Here is a 21,240-nt window from a genome sequence, read left to right on the forward strand (position 1 = left end):
CTATCGATACAACACACATCACTCTCATCTTTATTAGTAGACTCAATAAATAGTTATATAAAAAAAATAAATAAAATGAAATTCATAAAAAAGTCTCTGCTATCATTAAAAATTAAAAAAATTAATATTTTATACTTACTATGAGGAGGGATTTTACTTTCAAATGATTGAAAGCGCTTCCCGCCTCTCACCTATCAGCCAAGTTTGTACTTCTCAGCGATGATGTTACCAAACAAATCAACAACACTTTTTCAGTTGGATAGGCATCGATGAATCCTATGGATTTGGTAACTTCATCGCTGAGAAGTCAACCAACTTCAGTGGCACTGTAAATTCCATATTTAATATTTGGCCGCATTGAACTCTTGGTAATGACGTGTGATAAATGATTCTCTACAATCCAAAGCAACAGCTCAAAGTTTTAACCAAGTGGTGCTAGTCCAATAATATCCTGATAATCGAATGTCTTTGGGTCGTAGCCAAGTGAATCCAAAAATCGAACAAACTCTAATCTTCCACTGTCAAATGCAATTTTCATAAATTTCTTGAGATATTAGTATATCTTAAAAAAAAAAGTATTGGAAAGTTGAAAAGTAACCACACTTTATTGTTATCTTCATCGCTCTAACAACAGATTTATTTTCAAATAAAACCCTCATACCACTTTTTCTCTGAATCTCTTTAAAGTATGATTTAATAGATGGAAATAGTTGTATGTTGCCAAATAGGTTGGTTTATTTTTGATATCATTCCATTTAACACTATTCCATTTCAACACATCGATATCTAACTTTTTTAAATATCTCTTTTCTTAATACTATATTATTAAATATAGAGAATAATAATTTTATCCATCTTTTAGGAATTGATCTTCAACAAAACTATGTGATGTGATAAAAAACAAAATGAAAAAAATAATACTAATTTTGGATTCTGAATATATTTTTAACACACAAATACATATATCTATATATCTTGATTGATTGTTGATTGATTGATTAAATTAATTAAATTAATTATTATTATTTATTTTTATTATGTTGTTTTTTTTTAATGTTTGTTTAAATTATTAAAATATTTTTTAAAATGGTAACTTCCTTCCTGTATTCTCTTAGGATAACTGGAATAGAAGTGGGTGGTACCATACCAAATTCAGTGATAACGAGTGCAATCAATTCGATTGGGGTGAGATCGTACATAAGATTTAAAAGTTTGAGACTGCTGATGTTCTTCCAGTCCTTGAGAACGTTGTCAGTGTGCACGTCTTTTTCGCTGAGGTTGGAAACGAGATCTTTGGGATCGCCGAGGTCGTTCGAACAGATCGAGTCGAGCTGTGACTTGTCAGAGAACTTGTAGGTCTCACAACAAACAATGAAGGGAACGTTGTAGAACTGTGCCATCGAAGCAACCAGCGCCGTTCCAGAACGCGAGATTAGATTACCGTTGGAGAGCAGTGAGCACGCACCTACAAACACCTTGGTGACCTCCTTCATAATGTAGGAGGTGGCATTCAAGAGGATATAGGTACATTTTACACCGTGTTGCACCAAACGATGCATCAAACGCTTGCCTTCGTGTTTAGGACGCGAATCGACAATGATAACTCTAAAGTTCTTTCCCTCCTCCTGAGCCTTTACAAGAATCATCTCAACAACGTGTGAACTTGCATAAGTCATAATGACATCGCCATCCTTAATCTTTGAGACACCATATTGAGCGATAACTCTATCAGCCACAACAATTCTCTCAATAAAAGAATCTATCTTTTCACATAAAAATTCTTTTGCCTAATGATAATAATAACAAAGTTGGTTAGTTAGTTAGTTGGATACATTATTAGCTAGTTGGTTGGTTATTGAAAAAAGTTATTTGTTACCTCTTCATTTGTTAATTTCTTATTGATTTCAGATAGACATTGTTGTTTGAAATAGATGATTGAATTACTCATGGAGATGGACATCGGACGACAATCGACGAGGAATTGAATGAGTGGAGTGAGATGTGCGTTCAATTCACGTGCGAAATCCTTCTCTGCTGGCAAGTGGAAATCGCGAATCACCTGTTTGAATGTTGTCATCATGGCGACGGCACGTGCGTTCGAACCAGAGATGGTAAAGTTTGCGTACTTCAAACCGAGTGAGATGATCTCCGGGTGAATATCGGCATTGACAATGCCCAGCGAATTTTCGATTTCGTACTGCGGCAGATGAGCAAACAGTGGAATCAACTTGGTGGCTGGCACAGCGTTGATAATCTTCTTCTTCGTTGCCTTGTCACGTTTCTTCTGATCGTCAAACTGTGTCGATTGAACTACAACCACTCCACCCTTCTTTGGGGCGTTGGCAGCCAGTGCTTTAGCGGCGTTTTGCTCCTCGATGTCTTCGTTGGGTGGTGACTGAATCGATGGTGTCGAGGGATTCGATTGTTTCTTTTGTTGTTGTTGTCCTCCTTGTTGTTGTTGTTGCTGTTGTTTTCCTTGTTGTGCTTGTGCTTGTTGTCCTCCTTGTTGTTGATGTTGTTTTGGGTGTGTCGATGGTGATTGTACACCACCTTCTGCAGCTTGTTGTTGCTGTTGTAATAATCTCTGTTGTTGTTTCTTTGTTTGACCTGCGGGTCTTGGTTGTCCTTGTTGTTGTTGTCCTCCTTGTTGTTGCTGTTGTTGTTGCTGTCTATTTTGTTGTTGCTGTGGTTTAGCAGTAGCAGCAGGTGGATGTAAAGATGAATCGGCAGAGTTTGAAATCTGTAACTTTCCAACATCAGGTATATCTGTAGTTGGTTTTGGTATCTCCATCGATGATGAAGTTGGAATATGTGGAGTTGAAATGCCTTCCATTGATCCTGGTGATCCACTTTTAAACCAGAGAGGCAAGTTAATAAATAAAACAAAAAGATGTGATCAATCGTTCAATAAAGACAAGTTAACATTAACATACGTTGATTTTTTAATATGTTGTTTGTCCATTGAACCTCTTGTAGATGGACTCTTTGATGGTATATTAGCTTGACTAGGTGATGTCGATGGTATTGGAATTGGTGAAGTTGATTGACCTCCTTGCTGTTCATTCATTCATCTCTAATTAGTTTATCTAAACTCTATAAATACAATATAATATGTAAAAAGCTTACCTTATTTATATCGAAACCAACAGTTTTAATTGGTTTACCTTTTTCTTCTCTTTCGTCTAGGAATTCACCTAATGCTCTAGTGATATTTGATTCTTTTTGAATATAAGTATCTTTATATGACATCACTATTACTTATATTTATATATCTATTTCAAATTATTATTAAATTAGTGTGAGGCGTTTGTGTTGTTTTTCTTTTGAAATGTTTTCAAACTTTTTTCCTAAAGTTTAAAAAATCGTAGTTCAAAAAATTTGAAATCATCATCGATCATTCACATGACAATATTAATAAATATATAACTAATATGTAATGAAGGCAACAGAGAAAGATGGTTAAAGGAAATAAGAAATCAGATTTGAATTCATTGCTTTGTGTGTTCAATGCTTTGACAGGCTCACAGATAACCGTACAACTTAGAAATGAAAATGAGATCTATGGTACTATCGATACTATAGATGAACATATGAAGTAAGTCTATTTTAATTAATATTAACTAAAATAAATATATAATCTATTTATAAGAATAAAATATTAATAATTATTATTATTAAATAAATAGTATTGAATTATCTAATGCAACATTAAAGAGAAGAGATACAACAGATAGTTATGATCTCATTTTAATTAATTCAAGAAATATAAGATATATTCAAATACCTGATAGAATAGATTTAAATAGTTTATTATTCTTATATGTAAGTATAATGATACACTACAATTATAATTCTTTTTAGATTATTAATTTTAATATAATATAAAAGAGTAAAACATTATCAGAAATGAAGAATAAATATCAAAGAACAAGAAGAAAACCTGTTGTACAATCAACTATAGATAGAGGTACCATTTATGTACATGACAATGGTGAAACTTTAATTGTAGATACCTCTAAACAAAACAACAACAATAATATTAATAATAGTAATAATAGTAATTAAGAAAAGATAGTCCTCACTCTCTCTAGAGATTATGCATGTTACTCTTTGAAACTACCAATTTAGTTTGTAGTTACAATAGAGAACAAAAAAAAACAACTAAATTAATCTAATCGACAGTTGCATTGAAGCTCAGTAACAACAACAACAACGATGTCATATCTAGGTATGTGTGGTGTATGTGTGCGTGTGTAAGGTGCTATCATATTCTATAAGGAAAGTTCTAAGATGAAAACTCGAATTATTTTTTTACATTGTTTGTTCCGAAACATCTCCTACTTTCCATATTTGGAATTTTGTCATTTTTTTATTATTTATAAATCGATTTAATAAACAAATCCAATATTTCTTTGACCACCCACTCTTTTTCGAAATAAAATAAATAAAATAATATCTCTATCTATATTTTTATTACTTATTTTTTTTTTTCTAAAAATTTCTAAATCTAAGAAAAAAAAAGAAAAGAAAAATTATATAGATACAGATAATAAATATATCTAAAAATAAAATTTTTAATGTTTTGTGTGTTGAATAAATATTATTTTAAACAAAAGAAGTTTCCAATTTTCAATATTATTATTATAATTGTTTTCAAATTTGTTTGTTGTTTTGTTGTAAACAATTTGTATGTATTATAAATAAATGTCATATAAATATAATGGTGTTCCACCACCCAATTTTGTTGCACCACCAGGTGTCCCGATGCAACCGATGCAACCAATGGCTATGCCAATGCCAATGGCAGGTATTCCAGGATTTCCAGTTGGAATGATGATGCAAGCTGCTGTAGCTGTACCTGCTGCTCCTCAACAACCGAGTGATTTCGTTGCACCACACGGTGTCCAATTGACCTATAATCCAATGACCGGAGAATACAAAGCGTACACTCAGAAGACATTCTTTCGCACGCCATCCACCACAGAAGTTCCCATTGGAAAACACGTTGGAAGTGCAGGCTATCCGCAATTCCTAGGAATCGATCAGGTTGCTCAACCCTATGGTGATGCGCCACCCGGATTCCTACAGGCTCCCTACAACAATGCTAATCTACCACCACAAATGCAACGTTTCAATCAACAGAAATTCGTGCCAGACACCAAATCGATGGCGAAACCACCACCTCCTAGTCTATATCAACCTCAACCTCAACCAATGCAGTTGCCACCCCAACAATTTGGAGAACCATTCTCCAACAACAAAAGAAGCTCCTATCCACCACCCAACAAATCGATATCACAGGCCAATAAGAATTCAGTTTACTCCACTCCTGCCATTCCGATATCAGCAATGGTAGATGATAATAATAAATATAACAATCCATATAATAATAGAGGAAACTTTGTCTCACCACAAGTTCCACAACAAATGAAACAACAACAACCTCCACCTCTACAACAACAACAACAACCTCCTAGACAAATGTCTCAACAACAACCACCAATTCAAAAACAACAACTATCACAAGAACATACTAAATCTTCGGTTCCAATTGCTAGAATGAATAGACCGCCAGAGTCGAAAGAGGAAATGGAAAAGAGAAATAGAACCAGACAAAAGGTGTTACAAGAATTGGTATCGACCGAAGAGAGTTATTGTGATTCTCTGGAGAATCTTATATTGGTCTATAAATATCCTTTGGAGAGAGATCCTTCGATAAAGTTGGATCCACACATTATCAAAGGTATCTTTTCAAATGTAGAACAAATCTTGGTTGTCAGTAAAGATTTACTGTTGGAATTGAAACGTAGAGTGTCATTGCCTGCCAATCAACAGAATATCGGTGAAATCTACATTCAGAAAGCACAAGAGATGAGATTCTATGTTGAATACATCAATAACTTTGAACACTCTATGCAAGAACTACATAAAGTAGAAGAGAAATATCCTGGTTTCTTTAAGGAAACTCAAAAGAATAATAAATATTCTTTAGATATGTATGTATTATATAAACAATAACAATCTAACTTACTTACTTACTTACTTACTTCTATTACTTTTTATGTTTGTTTATTATTCTATATAGCCAAAGTTTATTAATTATGCCAGTTCAACGTATTCCTAGATATGAATTACTATTGAAGAATCTGGTAGAGAAGACAAGTGTCGATCATTACGACTATCAGAATTTGGTAAGAGCACTCGATAGTATTAGAGATATCAATAGTTATATCAACGAGAACAAGGGTGTATGTGGTAACAAAGATAGAGTTGCAACAATATATGAAACTTTAAAGAATTGTCCTGTAAGTATAGTATAACATAACAAATTTAACAATTGTAAAATATGAAACTTACAATCATTTTTATTTTTAATATTATTTAATTAAAGAAAAATCTTGTTAGTCCAAATAGAAGATGGATAAGAGAAGGTATCTTGGATACGACTTGTAGTAACAAAAAGTATTGTGGAACCTTCAAAGTCTATCTATTCAATGATCTTATCATTCTAGCCAAACAACCTTTATTCCACAAGAAGTCAAGGAGATATGAATATCTATTAGAGATCAACTTGGAGAATAGTGAATTTAAACCAATTCCAAATCGTATGTAATATATTCGCTAACTAACTAATTAGTTAGAAATCTTAATAGTATAAACTTTTTAACATCAATTCGATTTGTTTTTAAATAAATAAAAGATGATACATCTTTTAGATTCATATCAGATCCAGAAGGTAAATCACCATTGATCTTAACATTCAACACAGCCAGTAGTAAATCGAAACAAAGTTGGATAAGTGATTTAGAGTTGTTAGTTGAAGACAGACAATTGACTCAATACATATAAATAAAGTGAATATATTATTGATCAAATAAATAAACAAAAAATGAGAGTTAATTTGTTAGATAGAAAGGAAAGTGGCTTTCAAAGTTAATAAACACCACTGTTTATATATTATATTATATTATAAGTTATTATTATTTTAGTTATCTTTTTTTTTTTTCTTTGTTTTTTCTTTCTTTTTTTTTTTATGTTAAATGTTATTTTTTAAAGAGTTATGTATGTTGCTTATTTACTTTTGAGATATTCTACATATTCGTCTATCAGTACAGGCCAGGCACCGTCGGAATCGTATTTAGCAATGTCGTCGTTTGCAATCTTGATAAAGTCCAACAAGAGTATCCAGGTGTCCTTGGAGATACCGTGATTCTTCTCACGCAAAAAGTCGAACCACACATTGAGATCCTTGTAGCGGTTGGTCAGCACCAGATCCCACAATCCAATGGCCATGTCGAGTGACTGATTCTTCTGATTGGTCGGCTTGCCATAGTCAAAGATGTAGCTGTAGAAATCCTTAAAGTTCTGTTCGCTCTGAATGTCCTTCTTCAACTTGGTGACCTCCGCTTTGAGCTTATCGACTGAGTCGATCTTCAGCAGCTTACAGGCATCGACAAACTCCTGCTTACTGAGCTCGCCCATAACCTTTGCTTTCAACTTCCACGACAATGCCAACTCCAACAAATCAGTGTCGACACCGGCTTGTTTGAATAGTTTCTGTAAGTTTTCTCCTGATATCTTATCTTCACCACTATCTATAATAATAACCATTATTTAATAGAAGAACATGTTAATAAACAAAACATATGTAGAGATAAAACTGCAGCTGCTGCTGTTTCTTACCTTTATAAGATTTAAATAGAGAATCTAAGGAATTTGAATCTACTTTATCTTCTGGAATGTTGGATGGATCATTATACCAGGCATCGACCGACTGATCCAATTTCCAATTGTTATCACGCAATATGTTGATAGCTTTCGACTCTTTAGCCGATGTAATAGAGATGAACTCCTCAACTCTTTCTCTTTGTGAACTTGTCAAACGATTCTGTTGTTGTTGTTGTTGTTGAATATAAAATGTATATTTTCAATACAATAAAATGAAATCATATTATATATTATTAAGATCTCATTAGTATTATTATTTTATATTTAAATATTTTCAAATATCATCATTATATAATACAATACCATTTTTGTCAAAAAAAAAAAGAATAAAATAAATAAAATAAACAAAAAAAAACTGTTAATTAAATCTAAAGTATGTTTAGAAAAAATCCAAAACAAGGTTTTTTTTCTCCCTCTTTTTTTTTTTTTTTTTTTTGAAAATTTTCTGAAATAGGATTTTTTAATTTTGTTTTACTTTGATTAACAAGTTTATTTAAAACAATCAATAAAAGAGTTGGAAAATCAATAATAAAAAAAAATAGAGAATTTATTATGTTAGTTATTAAAAATCAAAAATTTGGGAAATCTGTTAATTATATATATATAATATTGTAAGAGATTTAATCTAGTTATTAAGGAGTTTCATTTGTTGTCAAATTATATTACCCAAAAAAAAATAAATAAATAAAAATTAAGAATAATGAAAAATTGTTCCAATAAAAATTATTAACTTATAATTTTATTATTATTGTATATATTTATTTTAATTTTTAAAAGATTATAAATTGATATAATTACATTTTCCTTATATATTTGTGTGTGAGTGCGAATGTGTATGTTCGATTTTTGTTTTGTTTCTTTTTTTTAAACAATTTAATTGTTGTTACTATTAATGTCTCTTATTGATTTCTGTCTTATCAGAGTTGGTGGTGCGGGAGGTTCAGTTTTTTGTTCAAAGAAATTCACTAGTTGTTTGATGCTTGTCGATTTGGTCATGGCGGGAGTGTCTCTGCGGCGTTCGATCGTTCCGAACGGTCCTTTCATGAAGCTGCTCATACGGTTGTTCTGTGCGACGCTCGATCGTTTCTGCTCGCCTTCGATGTCGGTCGACGATGTCGATGTCTTCATTGAACCTGGCTTCGCAGGTGCATCCAGAGTATAGCTATTGGTACTACTGCTGATGTTGGTCGATCTTCTTGGTGTTGACAAGCTGGAGCGTGGTGTATTGACGGTCGAGTGTTCAGTTGATGAACTGACTGGTGTAGTCGATGCCGAAACATATCCTTTACTCAACTCGTCGAGTGCATCGAAAACATCCTTTATATCTTTAACAGATCTTCTATTACCTGTATTCTCTGTTGTTGTTGCATCTGGTGATAATAATGTTTGTTGTGGTGGTTGTAGTTGTGAATCTGAAGTTGTTGATTTTGGTGTAAGTAAAAGTGGAGAAGGTGGTTCCTGAACTTGTTGTTGTTGTTGTCTATGTTGTTGTTGTTGTTTTGGTTGTTGTTTTAATAAATCATTACTACTTGAACTATTACTATAGGAAATTGGATATTCTTTTGGTGATACACATGTGCTGTTGCTTGTCTGTGTATTGATACTGCTGTTACTGTCGGATTTAGTCATGTTGTTGCTAATCTTGAGTTTAGGAATGGCGAGACCGTGATGTCGTTCCGATTGGTTGTCGGTGAGATCGTCAACAGTGGTGCCAGACTCGTCGTCGGAATCTTCGGAATCGTCAGAGCTATCGAGACTGTCGGATTGATCATCCAAGTCAAGATTCAACTCTTGGAAACTACCTCTATCAACCTTCTTTTGACCATTGATACTCTCGTTTGAAACCTGTAATACAATGGTATCGTTCTCCTTCTCGTACTGTACATTCTTCATCTTTCTTCGTTGTTTCTTCTTGAGTTTCTTTTCGAGTTTGGCAGCTCGCTCCTCTTCGGTCATCTCTGCCTGCATTTGCTGGTCGGACAACGCACGTCTCTTCTTCACCTTCTTCTTTATGGTTTTTCCTTTCTTCTCGATGGAGTGCATCACCTTCTTGACGGTCTTGTACATGACGGATCCACTCGCCTTCAACTTGTCCGATGTATTCATCTTTGGTGACGATGTCTGAGAGGAGTTGATCGATTGAACGTCGTCGAATTGAAAGTGTTGTCCATTCTCATCGGTGCTAATTGCCACTGTTGTCTGTTGATCCAACTCTTGATTCAGCGATGACGATGAACTCTGACTGCTGACAATCACAACATCCAGACTGTCACTCTTGACTTCCGCTTGTTGCTGCTGAGCAAGTGCAGAGGTATCAATCTTTGTTGCCGTTGATTTATCGCCTGATTGTTTGTGTTTCAAAGTGGCAGCGGTATTCTTCAACACCTTGATGATTCTCTCGAACGATTTCTTCTCCTCCTCATTGCTGAGATCCTTCTCCTTGATCTGAGTCTCACGTGACTCCTCATCATCGGTATCCACTCTCGGAATCTCTTGAGATTGATTCAGAGTTGCTCCACCATTTGGATTCTTATCTTTGAATTCAAATAGTTTCTTGAAACTCATTGATTTCATGTGGTGTCTGATGTGTGTTACTTTACGACCGCCAGTAGTAGCATTGTTGTTGTTGCTGGATTCGGTTGAACCCTGTAGTGAAGGTGATGGTGGTGCTGAATCGACATTCGATGCTATTGAACCGGACGATGAATTCAATCCGATTTCATCGTTACTGTCCTTACGTGATTTGAAGAACTTTTGGAATCTCTGTGTTGCATGAGTAAGATTGCTGTGTTCGTGGCTCTTTCCATTACCACTACCACTTCCACCACCATGTCCATGTGGTAATCCAATGATACTATCACTGAGAGGCATCAATCTACGATGTTGATCCTCAACAATCTCATCTTCTCTATTCCAAATCTCATCCAAAACAGTTCCCAAAGCAATTTGGAATGATTGAATAGAATCTTGATTTGTCCATTTTATTCTAGATAATATATTTCTATAAAAAAATAAATAAAAAAAACAAATTAAATATTAGAAATTTTATTCGTTTTTTATAATCAATATATATATTTTCAGAACATACCTTGTTTTATGTAAAATAGTTACGAAATCCTCTGGTACTTTTGCTTCTTTCTCCCAGATTTCATCAAATAATTCAAAGGAAATCGAAAACATCTCTTCAAACCAGTCATCTTGATCGAATATAACTTCATATAAATTCTCATCTAATAATAATAACAATAATAATAATTAATTAATTTGAAAAGATAACTAATTGTTTGTTTTGTTTGTTGTTTAAAAACTTACCATCAATATATATTTCATAGATACAATTTGTTAAACACATTGCAACATTTATAAAAGAATAGATAGCTTCTTCTTGATCTCTTTTCATTTGGACGTTGAGAATCTCAAGATAGATACGTGAATAACGTGCACCAAAATAAATTAGATTTCTAAGTCCAAGAATACCGGTTCCCAGTAACTCTGTGTTTGAAATCGATCCTGTAGTAGCACCACTTTGGAATCCCAATATCTTCATCTTTTGTTCTGTCGAGGTGTTACCATTCGAAGAACTCGTAGGTTCATCAAATGTTTTATTTGGAAATGATACTTTTAATAATCTTGTTACTAAATGATCTATACTTTGTCTAATAATAATAATAAATAATAACAATTCAATTAATTAACATGTTTTAATAATCTAATCCCCTATTATTTATAATTATTTTAAATCCATATCATCTACTTACTTATCAATAATAAGTTTTCCTGTTTTAATATTCGCAATCTTGTGTTTTTGATAATGTAACAATTCCGATCTGACATTTGGATCAACATTTTTAATTTGTTTCTGGAAATATATAAATAATAATATTATTGTCAATTAGTTGATTGATATTAATTTAATTTTGAGAACGCAAGTTGTTTGACTTACTTTAATTATATCATTAACACCTTGTGCAGATAATTGTTGTCTGTATCGCTCGAAATCGAAATGAGTTGGTGCTGCCGATAGCATGTGATTGATGAACGATAGACAACCGGCAAGCAGTTGGTTGTACGATGGATTGTTGTTGTCGGTTCTCTCGATGATATTGATGTAAAAGTTCTTTTGATATTGCTGTGATACCGAGTTGATGGCGTCGTTCAGCACGTTGAACATCAGTGCCGATGTCTTGGGACTGCTGCTGCCGGTGCTGCTGTTGAGTGACTCTTGGTGAGCGGGAATCACCACCGAAGGATCGGGTGACGGTTGAAACGGTATATTGAATTGATTCTGTACCGGTGCAAACTTGTTGGTCGACAACATCTGAATGAGCAGATTGAAAAGCGATGCCTGCTTACTGACGAAAACGAATGAAACCACCGCTGTCGTCAGCATATCGACCGATTGATCGGTCTCGCTCTGCGATGAATCGTCGGATGCCTCTATCTGTTGCTTCAAGCCTGCCAATCCACCATGTAAACCCACATTCATGGGTTCTACATTGACTGGATCCTCATCAGTCATAATTTAATTCCTTGTGTTTGATTTGTTTATTTTGATATGACTAGACTAAAAGAAAGATATATGATAGCTTTTTAAAGACTTCTCTATTTTTCTTTATTTATAAAAAAATATATATATACAAAAAAAGGTTTGGCTTTTGATGTGTTTTTATATGTGTGTGTTTGTGTGTAGTGTGGTGTGGTCACTTATTTGATTGATTTGATTGATTGTCTTGAAATTTTTGTTTGTTGATATATGTATATATAAATCTATTAATATTAGATAAAAAAAGAAAATCTAATACTATTAAATAAATAAATAAATAAAAAAATTAGAAAAAAAGATCAGAGTGAATTAAGGACTAAATCTTGGGCGAAAATTTTAAAAAAAAATATCTAAAATTTTTGTAAACAGTCCAGTTATGCGAAAGATCTTTAAAATTAAAAAATTAAAAAATTTGAATAAAATAAAAATCGATCAATCTTGATTATATTTTATTATTATTTATGATTAAATTTAATTAAATATCTTGTTATAATATATAGATATAAAAAGATGAGATAGTAAAAAAAGTAATTGCAAATGAATGTGTTTTTTAAGTAATAAGTAGAATAACACTTGTGCTAAAATCAAAAAAGATGCTTCCAAAAACAGTTTTGTTGTTGATAATATTGATACCAATCTGATTGTTTTAAAAATTATTTTTATTTAATTTTATTTTTGCAAAATGATGATGGTGATGAATGATGGTTTTTTTTGGAGCAATGGGTTAGAGCACTATTTATTTGATGACGGATTGTGTGTTTTAAAATTTTTTTCAAAACTGACTTGCTTATCAATTGCATTTCAATGTAATGGGCAAAAAAAATTAACGTCATTTTTGTTTTTTTTTTTTTTTGTTAATCATCGGTTTTTTTCTTTTAAAATCATATGATTAATAAGTGTGTCGAAAAACAGATAAACAAACTAAAATTATTTTGACACTATATTTATTTTGTGGATGATTTGTTATTCGTAGATCATTTTCAAACTAATTTTAGTATTCAAAAAAAAACAATATGAATGATTAGATTTGATTATTTTAAAATCAATCATTATCGAAACGACACATGCACTTAAGATTATTAGATATTAAGATTATCAGTTATTGTGTTTTGTTTTCCTCATGATCTCAAAAAACAATGAAATAAATAAGATTGTAATGGAGAATGGAATGATCTTGAAGATTATATTTAATATTCTTTTTATTTTATCTAACCCATTATTTTATGATAAATAAATATATATATTTAGGAATGGTCCAATGAATAATCTTAAAGAAAGAAGATGCTGCCGGTGTTGGTGAAATCTCCAATATTAAAGAACTTTAAGGCTATGTCGATTCTTCTCTACATTGTTGCATGGATCGTTCTTTTTTCCAATATGAAGAACAAGGTACTAGAAAAGCCCACAAATGGGTAAGAGATATATGATCGATTGAAAACTTATTCCATATTTTATAATATATTATTTCATTCTATTCATCGATAATAGAAATAATTGATGCATTAAATGCATTGTCAGTTACAAATGTCATGGTATACTTCTTAATTACCACCTGTCACGCTGGTGCTTTAATGGCTAAACTAGCTGCCAGAACAAATCTTAACTTCACCCATGTTATTATTGTCGCATGTTCAGCTGACCGTACTACTAGAAATGGTAATCTTCGTAGTGTTCTTACCAATGTTAATAGAGTAATTAGTTCAAACTACTATATGACGATCAATTCTATCTTCGGTATCATGACTAGACAAATGCAACAACAAATGCAAGAGGTCCGCCAGCTACCTACGCTCCTGGAAATACCCTAAGAAATCCTTGGCTATTCTCTCCACACTCACCACAATTAATTGAATACTTGTTGAAGGTTGCAAGATTTGAAGTATCTCCACTTTCAAAATGTATTCTTTCATCAAAATGTTTACAACTTGAGAATGGAGATGATTCAACTTGTCAATCATGCCAATGTCACCATGCTCCTCTTCACTCTGAATGTTCATTGGTCTATCACAATCAAAATCTTGCATTTGAATACATCTAATCAAATCGAATCCATAGATATTACAAATAATTAAAATTACTTTAAAATAAAAATAACTATCTAAATTTGATGACAATCTTCTTAATGTGTTCGATTTGTTCAAATTTGGCCATGATCTCTTCATTCTCATTAAGATTAACATCTTCAGTTTGTGGATTACTCTATTATAATAGCTAAGTTAGTAACTAATTTTATTATTTAAATTTGATGATATGCATCCATACCTTATAAGAAAATAACTTTTATTTGGCTGTAAACAAAGCATGGTGATTGTTATTCAATCACACAACCGCAATCGTAAGACTAAAGAATATAGCTCCGTATAATAATGTATGTAAACATAATAAAACATGAATGATCGATTGTTTATTGATTTGTTGCACTATATAGTTTCGTATTTGACTAGTTTTTTATAAATTTAAATTGCTCGAGAACATGACAAAATATTCAATATTTTGTTATAATTAATGGTCTTGACTAAAATCAAATATTAATATTAATAACTTATAAAAATAATTCCGATTATTTATAGAATCATAGAATCTGATCAGTTGGGCTGCTCTTCAAAAAGAATTCATTGAAAAAAATCAGCCCTTTTTAAAAAAAAAAAAAAGAAAAAAATTCACCTTTTTGACAAAAAAATTAATAAGGTATTTTATTATTATTATTTGTAGATTTTTATAGAGATGTCAGATCAAGCAAACGAAGTAACACACACAGAGCAAGTCATTGAGAACAATGATGTTAATCAAGATGAAGATTTAGTAGAAAAAGAACCATATGTACAACCCGTTTATGAAATATCTGCAACTGATCACATCAACAAATCTTTATTAGGTACCTATGTTCATACTATCAATAGATAGATTTCAACTGATAATACTAACATTTGGTTCAAATAGAAATGTTTAAGGGTAGAATAGAAAGTGGTGAAGTTAGAATGAATGACGATATAACCGACGATTCAAACGATGATGATTGGAAATAGACATCAAAATATAAAAGATAATCATAATAATAATAATAATAAGTCTATCTACAACAATTAACAATACAATTAATCAGTTTTATAATAATAATAAAAGTGAATAACTTATAATAATATGTATATAATAAATTATAAAGAACTCTATTGATTTTTAGAGAATGTAGAAACAACTATAAAAACAACAACTTTAGAGAAACTTTGATAAAATTTTATAATTTTGAGTGCATAACTTCCACCTTTACATCCTTCTCAGCCGGTTCTATTTGATCACTCTTATGTTCCATGATTTCCTCTAGCCAAGGAGCAATACTAGTTATTCTAACCACTTTTGTTTTTGAATTGTCACCTAAGACCATAGATACTATTCCAACAGCATTATTTTTATCATCTACTACCAGTGCTCCAGAATCACCTCTTAGAGCAAAATTAGAAACTACAAACGAATCTCCATAATGTTCAATGACAGTGCCGCTTTTAAAACCAGAGACCACCCCATTCATTCTGACAATACCTTCCACATCGGATTTCTTGCTCGATGCCTCTAAAATCGATGTTGAGAGTGCACCGATTTTATCGATGTGGTTTGTGGCAAATGAATACCCATCTGGAGGTGTAGAAATGGCGACATCGTGCTGAGTACAAAGATATTCAGGGGTTACATCTAGGCGAACGTTCAACTTTTCATTTACAATTGAAAGTTTGTTTGTTTGACAGATCGTTTTCATTTTCTCTATGTCATCGGTAACTGCCCCCAATATCACATGACGAGCTGAGATACAGACAAGAACTCCGCCAAGAGTTACTATATTACCAGTTCCGTTAGTAGGAATTTGGATGTCATGGTGAAGTGTGGAGAGCACCAACGGTGATATTTGAATTCCATTGATCGCAGGCGTGTAGTGGATATCAGGCAAATTTGAAAAACTTGGTTCAAATACTGAAAACTCTGGCTCTTCATATATACACATATTCTTCAAACTCTGAGATACTTTTGCTTTATCCTCGTCTTTTAGAGGGGAGTGGGAGAAGACAGTAGGTTGGTTTGTTTGTACTTTCTTGCCAATCGACACCGGAATATTGGCTACCTGGCACCTCTCCTCTACAATGGCGAACTTATCATGGAGGGAAAGACACTCCTTTGGTGGCGAGTCAATCTTTGGTGGTAAAGTTTTAATTGCATGCTTCAAGATGTCGCGAAGCTCTCCTCCGACTGATGATGGTTTTGATGATGGGTTTTGCTCGGCTCCTCCTTTTGATAAAAGTTTTGGGAATGATGGTCTCTCTGGCTTACCACATAGAATAAAGAACTCTCTCACTGTCAAGTTATTCTCCACTCTGAATTTAAGGCACCATTCATGTAACTCTCTCCATTCATTTTCATCTTTCTTTCTCAAAGATAGGATAGTTGACGGCTTGATAATCTCTGGCACTTCAGATTCACCATTGTCACACTCATTCGAAGACATTGCTTTTAAATATATTTGGAAATTAATTATACAAAAGTTGAAAATAAAGAAGCTAACAATCAATGTAGTTTTTATATATTCCTAAAATTTAACTATTTTCCAAATAGATATTTTTTTTTGGTAGTGTATTGCGGCTTTGCAATGCTGGTTGTCAACGTTGACCTAAAAAACATCTCTTTTAATCTTTTTTCTTAAAGTTCATTATTTCTATTAATGGAAAGAGGATACATTTTTTGGTGTTATTGTAAAAGCTTTCTGACAACGTGGGTGGTATTTGGGGGAAGATAGAAATTCAATTTTTACAAGTCAAAAAAAACAACAAAAAAATAAAAATTTAATATGTGTATATTCCGTAGCAAAACACCTGACCCACAGCTGACCCTATCATAACAAATAGAATAATTTAATAAATATTAGACACCATGAAGTAAGGGGTGAAAAGTATCAAAAAACCTCCCTAATTTGAAAAAATCACTATTTTTGGATTGGAAATAGTAGAATGATAAACATATATTGGATTGGAAATCTGTATCACAAAATTATTTTTATATGATACAGACATGATCACAATCTTTGACATTATTGTTTAAGTATTGATTATGTTAGTAAAATACAAATAGAGAGTTTTAAAATCTTTTTTTTTTTTTTTTTTTGAGGTATAAATTTAATTTAAATTTATTTACAATAAGTTAGTTAATATCGATACTAAATAAACAAGATAATTCATTGACAACAAATAATGCATATGTTGGGAGAAGATAATTAAAAAAAAAGAACTGATTTTAAAAAAGTTTGAGTCGGTGGTAGTTCTTATTGAGTCGGTGGTCGGTTAGGGAGGATGGCAGGCGGGGAAAAGAGAGAAGAGAGAGATTATATGAATAACTGCTGTCTGTGTCAAACTATCGGAGAAATCTTGAGAGTAAACTGGTGTATTGTTGTTGTTGTTGATGTTGTGTTGTTTGTTTGTTTGTTTTTCTTTTTAGACTGCGGGTTGGTATCTTTGACTTGGCGAGATTTGACCACCTCCATTGTTGTTGTTGGCACCATTGGGAGGACTGTTACTCCATGGCTGGTTGTTAAATGGCTTCATACCGGTGATTTGGTTCATGTTGGAGAGGAGATCTTGGTTATTGATGCTTGGCACTTGGAAGTTGGTTGGTGGCAAGCTAAAGTTGTTTGGGTCAAAGTTACCACCGCCACCACCGATATTGTTTGGCATCATACTCGAGTTGTTCATCATTGGACCACCGACCATGTTGTTCATCTTACCCATTGATGGACCCGATGGAACACCGCCGCCGCCACCACCCATCGAATTCATATTGTTCATGTTCATCATTGGACCACCCATGTTGTTCATGTTCATATTCATATTGTTCATCATACCCAAATCATTACCGAAACCAACACCACCGGCACCACCCATTGAATTCATATTATTCATACTATTCATATTCATGTTCATATTATTCATATTATAACCACCTATAGTTAAACAACAATAAAATAAACAAAAACATTAGTAAAGATTAATATAAAGATTATAATCATCATTATTTTGCTTTAAACAACATACCATCATTAAAGCTATTCATATTCATTATTTGAAAAGTTATTCATGTTGTTGTTATTATAATTCATATTGCTCATATTTTGTTGTCGTTGTTGTTGCATGTGTTTATTATTATTATTGTTGTTGCTATTGTTATTATTGTTATTGTTGTTATTTCTTCTCTTGTAATCTGGATTACGATCGTTTTGATAGTTACTTCTCATTGCACCACCTCTATTGTTGTTATAGTTGTTACCACCTCTGTTTTGCATTTGCATTTGTTTCTCTCTTCTAAACTCAGAGGCATCGATAATGGCTGGTTGTTCCTTTGGTGCCCAGTGAGCCAAGTCCAATTGTTGTCCCGACAATTGTAATCCTTGACCACCCTTTAAAGCTTTTTCACATGCTCTTGTATCATAAAATTCAACAAGACTTTGATTGATAATTATATATATTAATAATTTTGTTAACTTTACTATTATAATTATGATTTTATACATACTGTTGATCATTCTTGTAATTAGTGACATCTCTAACATCACCATAGGTTGAGAAGAATGTTCTAAGCTCACCAGCAGGCATATTGTTATTTCTCACCAATATGAAACCAGAATTTGCACTCTCACCGTTGGCATCTTCTTTTGGAATCGAAAAATGAATACTTATCTAATAGTTTTATAATCGTAATAGTGTGGGTTAATATATATTAAACAAAAAAACAACAATTCAAAATATAAACTACTTACAGTTCTTCCACCCATATTAAAACCTTGAAGCTCATTCTTTGCTTTCTCAGCATCTCTTAAATCAAACTGTTGTTTTTTTTTAAATAAATAAAAAAAAGTAATTAGATTATATTCATTTATTATTATTATTATTTAAATTAATAATATCAATCAAAATTAACTTACATAGGTAATAAAAGCAATACCACGATTCTCAATTACAGAAAAGTTCTTACGAATATCACCAGATTTAGCGAAAAGTGAAATGACATCGTCTTCCTTGACTACATAGGCAATGTTACGAACGAAAAGAGTTCTACCTGGTTTTTCTTTTTCTCCAATGACTTTGCCTGAGACATCAATTTATCATTATTTATATCATATAAATCAAATGAAATGAAATTGGTGAATCAAGTGGAATCAAAAAAAAAAAAAAAAATATGATTTGTTAATCATAATTATATAGATATAGATAAGATATATAGTTGTTGTTAATATTAATATAAATATAAATAATAATAGATAATAATAAAAAAAAGAAAAATTGTTACAAAGTTTGTATACAATCATGTTAGCATTAAATATTCTTAGATCTTAATTATTATTTTAAAATAGGGTAGTAAAGGAAGGAATATATATATAAATAAACAATCAATCAATTGATAAAGTAGGATATATAATTATAATTAAAGCTAGCTTTTTTTTTTGTTTTGCTTTTCTCACTTTTACACATACCATTGGTATCCTTAATCAAAATTGGAGTATCATCATTTCGATTATTATTATTTCTTCTATTGTTGTTGTTATTGTTACCACCGTTGTTGTTGTTGTAATTATTATTGTTATAGTTATTGTTATTATAATTATTATTTCTATTGTTATTCATATTTTGCATCTGATTATTATTATTATTCATATTCATATTCATGTTGAAGTTAGAATTACCACCACCCATTGGGAATCCTCCTCCTCCTCCATTCATCATATTATTGTTATTGTTGTTGTTATTTGGTAAACCATTATTATTATTATTGTTATTCTTAAAATTATTGGAATTACCCATCATATTTGGTATGTTTCCCATCATGTTTGGCATATTGCCACTCATCATGTTGGGTGGACCACCACTCATACCGTTATTGGTATTATTATTATTATTTCCTCCTCTCATATTCATAAAATTATTGTTGTTATTGAGGTTACTATTGTTATTGATATTGTTGTTGTTATTATTACTATTATTTTTACTGATACTATTGATCAAATTATCGAAATCGTTATTGTTGATAAGATTACTAGACTCAGTATCGTTGTTACCTGGTACCGATTGCCAGTTGTTATTATTCTCAGGACTTAATACGAGACTATTACTTGCTATGTTTTGTATCATTTATATAAATATTATATATTATATTATCAAACTTAACTAAAAGAAAAAATACAAAAAACTAAACTAAACTAAAGGAAGATAGAGAAACGTAGAATTTTGAATCTATGAAGAAGAATTTGAATTGATTATATTTGAATTGAATGTATGTAGATTTAAACCTTAATAAGAAAAGAAAAAAGTGAAAAAAAAAAGTAATAAATAATAATATAAATTTTATATTCTTAAAATATTCCTTTTTTTCTTTTCTCTTTTTTTTTGTGTCAACGAAACTAACTAAAATAGAATAGATATAAAAAAATTGTTATAATAAAATATATTTCTTAGACCTTTTGGAAGAAAAGAATTATAATGTTTCTAGCTAATAAAGATTAATAAGATAACTGGTTGTTGCAACGACTTTGAGTTTTTTTTTTTTTTTGTTTTTTTTAATGTGACTAAAAAAAAATTTCAAAAAAAAATAAATAATAAAAATCAAAATTAAATAAAATATTTTACGAAAATCCAAAAAAAATTGCTTGTTTTTTTTTTATTTTTAATCTGCCAAAAAAACCATTACACCCCAAAAAACGTTATGAAATAAAAAAAAATGATAATTTAAATATTTGCTATTTATTATCATTCTATCTAGATGTGTGAACAGATTTTGATAATGTTTTGTTTTTTATCTATTTAAAGTTGGAGAATGAATGGATAAAATAGTGAGTGTGGAATTAAAAATGAGTGAATTCACATTTATTGAATCTTGACATCATAGATTAAATTCAGGTGGTTTCCAACTATTCTGCTGAATGATAAATAATATTATTGATA

At 31.5% G+C, this 21,240-nt stretch overlaps 9 protein-coding genes across 9 annotated transcripts; 4 read left to right on the forward strand and 5 right to left on the reverse strand.

Moving 5' to 3' along the window:
- Positions 1–421: 421 nt before the first annotated feature.
- On the reverse strand, positions 422–3,249 carry eIF2b4 (translation initiation factor eIF-2B subunit; the record flags this gene model as incomplete). Its single annotated transcript, XM_020581834.1, has 6 exons — positions 422–544; positions 662–786; positions 1,148–1,787; positions 1,877–2,849; positions 2,934–3,055; positions 3,127–3,249. 6 exons carry the CDS (start codon positions 3,247–3,249, stop codon positions 422–424), a joined length of 2,106 nt encoding a protein of 701 aa, XP_020427704.1.
- Positions 3,250–3,455: 206 nt separating this feature from the next.
- Positions 3,456–4,065, forward strand: PPL_11076 (U7 snRNA-associated Sm-like protein LSm10; the record flags this gene model as incomplete). The annotated part of the gene is made up of 3 exons (XM_020581835.1): positions 3,456–3,595; positions 3,687–3,822; positions 3,889–4,065. The coding sequence occupies 3 exons, from the start codon at positions 3,456–3,458 to the stop codon at positions 4,063–4,065; spliced, it is 453 nt and encodes a 150-aa protein (XP_020427705.1).
- A 639-nt stretch (positions 4,066–4,704) lies between these two features.
- On the forward strand, positions 4,705–7,302 carry gxcL (RhoGEF domain-containing protein; the record flags this gene model as incomplete). Its single annotated transcript, XM_020581836.1, has 5 exons — positions 4,705–5,996; positions 6,086–6,305; positions 6,392–6,605; positions 6,701–6,812; positions 7,059–7,302. The coding sequence occupies 5 exons, from the start codon at positions 4,705–4,707 to the stop codon at positions 7,300–7,302; spliced, it is 2,082 nt and encodes a 693-aa protein (XP_020427706.1).
- Positions 7,303–7,630: 328 nt separating this feature from the next.
- On the reverse strand, positions 7,631–12,247 carry elmoF (engulfment and cell motility ELM family protein; the record flags this gene model as incomplete). Its single annotated transcript, XM_020581837.1, has 6 exons — positions 7,631–7,863; positions 8,787–10,729; positions 10,817–10,958; positions 11,041–11,384; positions 11,487–11,587; positions 11,672–12,247. 6 exons carry the CDS (start codon positions 12,245–12,247, stop codon positions 7,631–7,633), a joined length of 3,339 nt encoding a protein of 1,112 aa, XP_020427707.1.
- Positions 12,248–13,679: 1,432 nt separating this feature from the next.
- On the forward strand, positions 13,680–14,309 carry PPL_11079 (uncharacterized protein; the record flags this gene model as incomplete). The annotated part of the gene is made up of 3 exons (XM_020581838.1): positions 13,680–13,683; positions 13,760–13,962; positions 14,019–14,309. The coding sequence occupies 3 exons, from the start codon at positions 13,680–13,682 to the stop codon at positions 14,307–14,309; spliced, it is 498 nt and encodes a 165-aa protein (XP_020427708.1).
- Positions 14,310–14,378: 69 nt separating this feature from the next.
- PPL_11080 (uncharacterized protein) lies at positions 14,379–15,175 on the forward strand (the record flags this gene model as incomplete). The annotated part of the gene is made up of 2 exons (XM_020581839.1): positions 14,379–14,456; positions 14,984–15,175. 2 exons carry the CDS (start codon positions 14,379–14,381, stop codon positions 15,173–15,175), a joined length of 270 nt encoding a protein of 89 aa, XP_020427709.1.
- A 331-nt stretch (positions 15,176–15,506) lies between these two features.
- On the reverse strand, positions 15,507–16,763 carry PPL_11081 (uncharacterized protein; the record flags this gene model as incomplete). Its single annotated transcript, XM_020581840.1, has 2 exons — positions 15,507–15,929; positions 16,236–16,763. The coding sequence occupies 2 exons, from the start codon at positions 16,761–16,763 to the stop codon at positions 15,507–15,509; spliced, it is 951 nt and encodes a 316-aa protein (XP_020427710.1).
- Positions 16,764–17,742: 979 nt separating this feature from the next.
- On the reverse strand, positions 17,743–18,237 carry PPL_11082 (uncharacterized protein; the record flags this gene model as incomplete). Its single annotated transcript, XM_020581841.1, has 1 exon — positions 17,743–18,237. The coding sequence occupies one exon, from the start codon at positions 18,235–18,237 to the stop codon at positions 17,743–17,745; it is 495 nt and encodes a 164-aa protein (XP_020427711.1).
- Positions 18,238–18,350: 113 nt separating this feature from the next.
- Positions 18,351–20,430, reverse strand: PPL_11083 (RNA-binding protein; the record flags this gene model as incomplete). The annotated part of the gene is made up of 5 exons (XM_020581842.1): positions 18,351–18,747; positions 18,818–18,981; positions 19,062–19,127; positions 19,227–19,390; positions 19,776–20,430. The coding sequence occupies 5 exons, from the start codon at positions 20,428–20,430 to the stop codon at positions 18,351–18,353; spliced, it is 1,446 nt and encodes a 481-aa protein (XP_020427712.1).
- Between the last annotated feature and the right edge of the window lie 810 nt (positions 20,431–21,240).

Source organism: Heterostelium album (genome assembly GCF_000004825.1).
Source record: "Heterostelium album PN500 unplaced genomic scaffold PPL_contig20, whole genome shotgun sequence".
NCBI lineage: Eukaryota > Evosea > Eumycetozoa > Acytosteliales > Acytosteliaceae > Heterostelium > Heterostelium album.